At 44.9% G+C, this 9,901-nt stretch overlaps 1 protein-coding gene across 1 annotated transcript in view; it reads right to left on the bottom strand.

Annotated features, from left to right (window-relative positions):
- Positions 1 to 392: 392 nt before the first annotated feature.
- LOC125841390 (regulator of nonsense transcripts 1 homolog) overlaps positions 393 to 9,901 on the bottom strand; it is a 25,149-nt gene continuing 15,640 nt past the window's right edge. Inside the window, 10 exon segments of the mRNA XM_049520506.1 lie at positions 393 to 795; positions 991 to 1,110; positions 1,302 to 1,433; positions 1,572 to 1,643; positions 1,715 to 1,777; positions 1,866 to 2,236; positions 2,817 to 2,934; positions 3,048 to 3,103; positions 3,106 to 3,121; positions 3,441 to 3,575. Coding sequence (XP_049376463.1) covers positions 670 to 795; positions 991 to 1,110; positions 1,302 to 1,433; positions 1,572 to 1,643; positions 1,715 to 1,777; positions 1,866 to 2,236; positions 2,817 to 2,934; positions 3,048 to 3,103; positions 3,106 to 3,121; positions 3,441 to 3,575 — 1,209 coding nt within the window. The 3' untranslated portion in view covers positions 393 to 669.

Genomic DNA, 9,901 nt, shown 5'->3' with positions numbered 1-9,901 from the left:
CAGAAAAACTGCGCTAAACGCAAGGTAAACACGTTAAATACTTTCATGGACTATAGCATTAAGTGCTTTAAATAACAACCACCCACAGAAACAAGACTCCATTACTAATTTAAATTCAAACTAAGTTGATTGGAAGGCTGACAGCCCAAGCTTAGGTACCTAAGAGTCTATAACAGCAGTGGCACTACTGCATTATTAACAAACACATCCATCGTAGTCTACATATTAGTGAGTATTAATTACATGTCAGGAAGAGCTGAAAGGATTATGCTGATGTTTACCAGAATACCTGTACAGGACGATAGTGCTAGCAGCTTCCATGCATGGCTGTAATAACAACCGGCACCCTCAGACTAATTCCATGCTATGTAATGTTCTCTCCTGAATAAACAGTCACCTTCTCTAGCACAGCACACAAACTCAAGCAGATAACATCTGTTGTTTCACCTTTCTCAGCACCGGATGTGCTGCCCATGCTTTTCTTTATCAGAGAGCCTTCCTCCATCTCATCCCTCGGAATCAAATCATTCAGAGTCATCATGCTGTCACCAACTGACCTGAATTTCAGCACTCTTACTCCATCTTACACAAAATACAGTCACACATGACAGCACAAACCAAGTTGCTGGATGTAAACCCATAATCCATTAAGCAACAAACTGGTGGTCCTTAACCGTTGTAATGGAGTTTCTGATTTTGTGAGCCTTGAGGCTGTTGAGGTTGGGAGCTTTGCATGTTCAATGGTTGGGTGTTGTAGTGCCCAAAAGGCTGAGAGTACAGTGGATTGAGTAAACTCTGAAGAAAAACAGAAACAAAATTGATATTGACATTAATTAGACTGATGAACTAACCAATAAAAAGGAAAATTTTGCAACACGTGAAGTCCCCTAAATCCCAGTAGCTGGAGACTTCACGTGATGTGCATACTTCATATCTGGAGGTCTTTCAATGATCTTGTTAACTACCAAGCAGAATTAATAATGCAGTAACCTGAGACTGAAGTGGATTTGCATTGGACATGCCAAAATGGTTTTGTGGACTGTCCTCTTGTGATGGATCGCTGTATCCAGCTTGTGTGAAGAGACCTTGGGATCCATGAGCCATGTAATCCTGCAGAGCAATCAAAATGATGACATAAGCATTAGACCCATGTAAACAGGAAGAAGAGAAACATCAGCAAAGAAAACCACATAAGAAAACAGTTGTTCACCACCTATGAAGAGACTGTCGACCCCTTCCATTTCCCCCCAACAGACCTAAAAGAGCAAGAAATGAAGGGGCCAAGGGGCCGGACAGCTTACCTGTGACATAAATTCATTTCCTGAACCAAAACGTGAGTATCCAGCTTGTGAATTATGGTTCAAATAATTTCCTGGAAAACCAGCCTGTGCTCCCTGATTTACATAATCAACAGCATATCCGCTTTGAGAAGCCTGAATGGAAGTGAAACAAAGCTGAGTTAGTACTACTTAACAAAAAGGGAAAAAAGTGAACGTACAAATTAGATGGACAGGGGTGAGAACATCAAGATATTATACAAACTGCCAACTAGAGAATGTGTACGACAGTACCTGTGTAGAGAAGTCAGTAACGTGATATGGAACATGGGATCCCTGGCTCTTGAAATCATCTCCCAAGAAGTCCTGATTAAAAAATTAAAGGATAAATGTGATACTTGGCGAAGCAAACAACAATGGTTAACAAAATCGATTACCTGTGACATGCCACCCATTGAAAATCCATCGCGAAATGTCTGGCTTGGTCCTTGAATGGCCATCTATGATTTTTAAAATTAAAAAAACATGCTTGCTACTAGAACAATCAGAATATGATAGAATAGTGAAAGAATTAACAGGTTTACTAACATTAGAAGCATATCCAGGCTGAGATAAAGGTCCTCCGCCAGATGGTTGAGTGTTTGGATTTTCAAGTGCAGAAAAGTTGAAGTTAGCCCCATGGCTTCCAATAGGTTGCTGGGAGGCTTGCTGGTGAGATAAATGGCTACCAATCGGAGCATTGGCATTCCCACGCCCGGCACCAAAACCCCGGCTACCTGGATGTGAAACATGAGGTACAGCTCCAACAGGCCCGTGTATAGCACCACGAGCAGGAATTGCATACGATTGGGGAGGGCCGCCATGGTAAGGGGAGATGGGAACTCGAGGCATTGGATAACCAGAAGAATAGACACCGGGTCTGTGAGTACCATTGGATGGACCAGGTGCCATGTAAGAACCTATTAAAAAGATAAAAAGTTCAAAACCTGAGCCATAAGACAGGACTAGATGTATGAACACACTGTAATTTGGAACATAACACATGCTTTCACTTTCCAGCGCTAATTCAAGAAAACTTGGCAGGGAAAGGAGGTAGCTTGGATTCTAACAACCTTATCAGATGATGAAACCTGCTCAGCGTGGAATCATCAACACCACACAACTGCTTTCTACCCAATTACGAGGACCATTATGATGTATAATTTTTGGAGCACCTACAGGATTCCCATTACGAGTAGGTACTTTTTTAGAAAATCACATTCTTATCTGAGTCATCTACTTTGTCTATGCTTGTATACGGGTTTATCCCCAATTGCGTCAATATGGTACCTCATTTTTTTTTTTTTGGGGGGGAGGGGGGAGTTATCATCTCAAAAGAAATTCCACAAATAGCAATTTTACAGGAAACATGCATGACTAATGAGATCCATATGGAAATAGTCACATCCATATCATAACATTTCCTACTATACAGATCAAAGCTACTGAATTATGAGTGTAAAGTAAGCCAATAGGAGAAAAAATTAAAATCCAACATACCCCTAGAGCGACTACTTCGCCTGTCAGCATTGGGGTTTGATGAGGCAGGAGATCCATAATTATCACTGGGAACAATTCCAGGTCCACCACCAAAGAAAAGCCTGCGGTCATTGTAGATCTGCAAAACCAATGATACGAAAGATCAACCCCCACATCAGAACCACAATATGTTACATTCTGCTGAGGCACAAACATCAAACTTAGAAAGAACATATAAAAACCTATAACTACCTTTTTTGGCTTCTGAAACTGAACCATGCTTTGCTTTAAGTTATTTAAAGGACCTCTACCAAGCATTCATGCTCCTGATTGACAAACATGTAAAAGTTTGATCATCTCAAGGCGTAATAAACTAGAAGAGATATTTCCAAGAGTTTAAAGCAATAATGATGTAGTCAGACAAACTCAGCAATACAACACCCTCTTCCAAAGAGGATTGGCCCAAAAATAACACGCAATGAGCAAAATGTCAAAAATTTCCAGTTCAACAACACCTTAGTTTAGAATAATCATGAAATGCAGAATATTAGGTAATAAGCATTTTAAAAATCAGCATTACAATAGAAAAAAAAGAAAGAAAAAGTTACCTTAAGCATTTTCTTTCAGAACTATTTAAGAAATTACCTTGTAGTGTGTCAGCAAGCCATTCCAGAGAGGCTGCTTGCTCAACACTTTAGGATTTCCTAGGATAACGATTCCATAACGAGCACGTGTAAGAGCAACATTAAGCCTGTGAGGATCATTCAGAAACCCAATGCCCTGAAATGAATAGCAAGTAAACTATAAGTTCAACAGTTATTTATAAGGCACTGGCAATATGGGACGTTTCGCACAGCATGTTTTTTTTTTGTTTTACATAACTTTATGGCCAGAACAACCAACAAAGTGTAAGAAACCCAGTCTACCTCTTGTACCCCCAAATAAAAAAGGGGTGACAACCTAGCCTTTAACGCTTTAAAAAAGATGGAATGCAAAAAATCAAAGGTTATGATGCATACATGCCGTGGAAAGAGCGGGAAAGAAAGGAGCAAACATCACATGAAGATTACTGTGAGAAATATATGAAAAGAATATTATTGAAATTGTGTTTTAATTATTACATAGAGAACCCTATTAATAGACACCATGATACAATTCCTTACCAATTAGGAGACTATAAACTATTCCTATTCTGTGTAGGATTGTGTATACCTATTCTATTCTAACACTCCCCCTCAAGCTGGTGCATACAAATTATATGTACCTATCTTGTTACAAATGTAATTAATACGAGGACCGATGAGGGACTTGGTGAAGATATATGCAAGTTGATCATTTGACTTCACAAATTTGGTAAAATATCTCCTGAGAGTATCTTTTCTCTGACAAAGTGACAATCAATCTCAATGTGCTTAGTCCTCTCATGAAACATTGGATTTGATGCGATACGAAGGGCCGCTTAATTATCACACACAAGTTCCATATGACCAGTTTCTCCAAACTTCAGTTCTCCAAGCAACTGTTTGATCCAAACTAGCTCACAAGTTGCTAATGCCATTACTCGATATTCTGCTTCCGCACTAGATCGAGCAACCACACTTTGTTTCTTACTCTTCCATGACACCAAATTACCTCCTACTAAAACATAATATCCGGATGTAGAACGTCTATCAAAGGGTGATCCTGCCCAATCAGCGTCTGTATATCCGGTGATATGCTCATGGCCTTGATCCTCAAAGAGTAGTCCTTTACCAGGAGCTGACTTTATGTATCGCAGAATACGAACAACTGTATCCCAATGACTATCACAAGGAGAAGTCATAAACTGACTTACAACACTCACAGGAAAAGAGATGTCTGGTCTAGTCACCGTGAGATAATTCAACTTTCCAACCAACCGTCTATACCTTTCAGGATTACTGAGTTGCTCCCTTGTCCGGAAAGGAGTTTAACATTCGGATCCATAGGAGTGTCAATGGGTTTACATCCCATCATTCCTGTCTCCTCAAGAATGTCTAAGGCATACTTGCGTTGAGAAATAACAATACCTGATCTAGACTGAGCAACCTCAATACCTAGAAAATACTTCAATTTGCCGAGGTCTTTAGTTTGGAAATGCTGAAAGAGATACTGCTTCAAACTAGCGATACCAACTTGATCATTGCCGGTGATAACGATATCATCAATGTAAACAACCAAGTAGATACACAGATTTGGTGTTGAATGCCGATAAAACACAGAGTGATCAGCTCCACTACGAGTCATACCAAACTTCTGAATTACTGTGCTAAACTTCCCAAACCAAGCTCGAGGAGACTGTTTCAAACCATCGAGTGACCGACGCAATCGACATACAAGGCTACTAGACTCCCCCTGAGCAACAAAACCAGTTGGTTGCTCCATATAGACTTCTTCCTCAAGATCACCATGCAGAAAAACATTCTTTTTTTTTATGACAAGGGAAACCCGCAACCGCTACCCTTTGGGTGCGCATAGGGTAAAACCCCCGCTCCTATGCAATAGCTCGCAAACCACATAGGAGAGGTAACCCGCACTAGGCAAGCCTAGTGCGACGAGCTCGACCCAGAAAGCAAACTTCTTACTTTCGCTGGCAAGGGGTTTCGAACTTGAGACCTCCAACATGGAAGTCCCAAGCTCAAACCACTGGGCCACCCTGAAGGGTCCATGCAGAAAAACATTCTTAATGTCTAACTAACGAAGAGGCCAATGACCAACGGTAGCCATAGATAGAAAAAGACAGACATATGCTATTTTGGCCACAGGAGCGAAAGTGTCACTATAATCTAGCCCAAATAACTGAGTATACCCTTTGGCTACAAGGCGAGCCTTAAGCCGATCGACTTGACCATCTGGACCAATTTTGACCGCATAAACCTAATGACAACCAACAATAGACTTACCTGTAGGAAGGGGGACAAGCTCCCAAGTACCACTCGAATGTAAATCAGACATCTCATCAATCATAGCCTGCCTCCATCCAAAATGAGAAAGTGCTTCTCCTGTAGTCTTAGGGATGGAAATAGAGGACAAAGATGCTACAAAGGCATAATGGGGTGAAGATAAACGATGGTAACTCAAGAAAGTAGAAATGACCAAGAGGCGGGGTCGTAGCACCAGCCCAAGATAGGGAGGAGGAGCCTCAGGCAGCATATGTACCTCCACAGCCGGTGGGGCCAGGGCCAGCCCAGCCACCACCTGCACCAGCTATAGCTGTAACTCCTAATCTTCATGCTCTCCTGACTCAGATACTAGCAGCTATTGGGGAGATGCGACAGGCACCAGCCCCAGCAGCAGCAGCACCAGCTCCAGCGCCGCATGGTCAGCCTGCCGCAGCGGCACCAGAGGTTCAGCCACCACCAGTTCATGTGGCTGTCGTGTCAGACTTAAAGGACGGGGAGATGCCACTACGCGAGCAGAAGATGCTCGAGGTATTCCAGAGGTTGGCACCGCCGATATTCTCAGGGGCGATGGGGGAGGATGCCTATGAGTTCCAGCTCACTTGTCAGGAGCAGCTACAGTCATTAGGCCTCTTGGAGTCGAGAGGAGCCGACTTCACTGCTCATCAGTTTCATGGGCCAGCCAGGCAGTGGTGGCGCTCGTATCGAGAGTCCAGGCCAGTTGGATCGCCTTCTGTATCTTGGAGTGAGGTCTCAGAGGCTTTCTTAGCCCGGTTCATGCCACAGAGCGTCAGGGATAGGCTTCGTGATCAGTTCTCCAGATTAGAGCAGGGCCCTATGACCGTCTCAGAGTACGAGACGAGATTCTATGAGTTATCTCGACATGCTACCATGATCCTACCCACGGAGGAGGAGAGAGTTCGTTGTTTTGTACATGGGTTGCGGTACCGTCTGAGGGTCGACACAGAGCATTTAGTTTCTGCCAGCCGTTCATTTCTTGATGTAGTTGACCATGCTCGATCCATGGAGCATATTCATCGCGAGGCCCAAGGGGGCAACGATAAGAGGGCACGCTACCAAGGCAGCTACAACGGGTCCCAGACTAGAGGGAGAGACTCCTATGATAGGCTCCGCCAGAGGTTACAGCAGGGTCAGTCCAGTCAGCCTGTTCAGGCGACATTACCTGCTTCTGAGGGAGGCCAATATCACCAGGGTGGTCCTAGTACGGGCCAGAGTTCGAGGGGATCAGATTCCCTCCCTTCCTACCGCAGTCGGGTTACTTCAGGGCGTTCAGCTTCGGGGTGTTTTGATTGCGGTGCTCCTGACCATTGGTCCAGAGAGTGCCCCCAGCGAAGGCGAGGAGCGATTGTACCAGCTCCCCTTGCACCTAGACCAGTTTCAGCAGTGCTCCCTCTAGCTAGAGGTGGTGGTCAGGACCAGGGTCGTCGGGACAGCCGACAGGGTACCAGAGGCGGAGCTCGAGGAGGCAGGCTAGGTGGTAGATCAGATGCATCGGGCAGAGGTGCTCAGGGCCATTTCTATGCAGCACCGGCGAGGGCGACGGCTGAGGCATCTGACGATGTTATCACAGGTACGCTTTTATTATGCCATCAGCCTACTACAGTATTATTTGATCCCGGGTCCATATTCTCGTATGTATCTATTTATTTTGCTCATCGATTGGGTATGAGGTCTGAGTCTTTGGCAGAGCCAGTTCATGTTTCGACCCCGGTGGGTGAGTCCTTAGTAGTGGATCAGATATTGCGATCTTGCTTAGTGACTATCCAGGGTTGTGATACTAGAGTTGATCTTATTTTGCTAGATATGGTTGATTTTGATGTGATTCTGGGCATGGACTGGTTATCCCCTTACCATGCGGTCTTGGATTGCTACGCCAAGACTGTTACTTTAGCCATGCCTGACATTTCCCCAGTGTTGTGGCAGGGTGCTTATAGTCACACACCGACAGGGATCATCTCTTTTATGCGGGCTAGACGGTTGGTTGCTTCTGGGTGTTTAGCTTATTTGGCTTATGTGTGAGATGCGAGTAGGGAGGGCTCTTCAGTTGACTCAGTTCCTGTGGTTAGAGAGTTTGCAGATGTGTTCCCCACAGACCTACCTGGCTTACCTCCAGAGCGTGACATTGATTTTGCCATAGATTTGGAGCCTGACACCCGTCTTATTTCTATTCCGCCTTACCGGATGGCTCCTGCAGAGCTCAGGGAGCTCAGTGTTCAGTTAGAGGATCTCTTAGGTAAGGGGTTTATCCGTCCGAGTGTATCGCCTTGGGGTGCTCCTGTTCTGTTTGTGAAGAAGAAGGACGGGACTATGAGGAAGTGTATTGACTACAGGCAGCTGAACAAGGTGACGGTGAAGAACCGTTACCCCATGCCTCGTATTGATGATTTGTTTGATCAGCTTTAGGGTGCCGTCGTGTTTTCTAAGATTGATTTGAGGTCCGGGTACCATCAGCTGAGGATTAGGGCAGCGGACATCCCTAAGACTGCATTTAGGACCCGTTATGGCCATTATGAGTTCTTGGTGATGTCGTTTGGGTTGACTAATGCCCCTGCCGCCTTCATGGACTTGATGACACGTGTGTTCAGGCCATACCTTGATTTATTTGTCATCGTCTTCATTGATGACATACTGGTATACTCGCGAAGCCGGAGTTTGCATGAGCAGCATTTGAGGATAGTGCTCCAGACTTTGATAGATCAACGGCTTTATGCCAAGTTCTCAAAGTGCGAGTTTTGGCTTAAGTCTGTAGCCTTCTTGGGGCACGTGGTGTCCAAGGAGGGTATTAGGGTTGATCTGACGAAGATTGAGGCTATTCGTGATTGGCATAGGCCCACTTCTGTTATTGAGATTCGTAGCTTTGTCGGGTTAGCGAGTTACTACAGACGCTTTGTTGAGGGTTTTTCTACTATTGCAGCCCCGTTGACTCGATTGACTCGTGTTGATGTTCCCTTTGTTTGGTCAGAGGAGTGTGAGGCGAGCTTTTTGAGGCTCAAGGAGTTATTGACCACCGCTCCTATATTGACTCTTCCAGTTGAGGGTGAGGGCTTCACAGTTTATTATGGCGCATCCGGCGTTGGTTTGGGTTGTGTATTGATGCAGCAGGGCCGGGTTATTATTTATGCATCGAGGCAGCTTAAGATCCATGAGCACAACTACCCCATTCATGACTTGGAGTTGGCGGCGGTAGTTTTCGCGCTTAAGATTTGGATGCACTACTTGTATGGAGTTCGATGTGAGATCTATACCGATCATAGGAGTCTTCAGTACATCATGAGCCAGAGGGACCTTAATTCGAGGCAGCGTCGTTGGATTGAGCTCCTGAAGGACTACGACCTCTCTATTCTCTATCATCCGGGCAAGGCGAATGTGGTAGCGGACGCCTTGAGCCGAAAGGCAGTGAGTATGGGTAGTCTAGCCTTCTTATCTGTTGAGGAGCGACCCTTAGCTTTGGACATTCAGTCCTTTGCTAATAGCATGGTTCGGTTGGATATCTCAGATTCTAGACGCGTCTTGGCCTTTATGGGAGTTCAGTCTTCTTTGCTTGATAGGATCTGTGGTTGCCAGTTTGAGGATGATACCTTGGTGGCCCTTAGAGATCGAGTGTTAGCGGGTGATGATGGTCAGGCTACCTTAGATCCTGATGGAGTGTTGAAATTTACCGACCGCATCTGTGTTCCGAGAGTTGGAGATTTGATACAATTGATACTTTCTGAGGCCCATGAGTCTAGATACTCTATCCATCCGGGCACAGCGAAGATGTATCGTGATTTGAGGCAGTATTACTGGTGGAGTGGCATGAGGAGAGATATTGTTGACTTTGTTTCCCGTTGCTTGTGCTGCCAGCAGGTAAAGGCCGAGCATTTGAGGCCTGGTGGCGAGTTCCAGAGATTATCCATTCCGGAGTGGAAGTGGGAGCGTATCACTATGGACTTCGTTGTGGGGTTGCCTCGGACTTCTAGAGGTGTTGACAGCATTTGGGTCATCGTGGATCGATTGACCAAGTCAGCACACTTCCTTCCTGTTCATACTACCTTCAGTGCTGAGAGGTTGACTCGTATCTATATTTGGGAGGTAGTTCGTCTTCATGGTGTGCCTGTTTCTATCATTTCAGATCGGGGTTCACAGTTCACTTCCAGCTTTTGGAGGGCTTTTCAGGAGGAGTTGGGA

Source organism: Solanum stenotomum, chromosome 10 (assembly GCF_019186545.1).
Source record: "Solanum stenotomum isolate F172 chromosome 10, ASM1918654v1, whole genome shotgun sequence".
Classification (NCBI taxonomy): Eukaryota; Viridiplantae; Streptophyta; class Magnoliopsida; order Solanales; family Solanaceae; genus Solanum; species Solanum stenotomum.
Note: the sequence above shows the minus strand (reverse complement) of the source record. Positions and strands in the feature narration are given on the sequence as shown.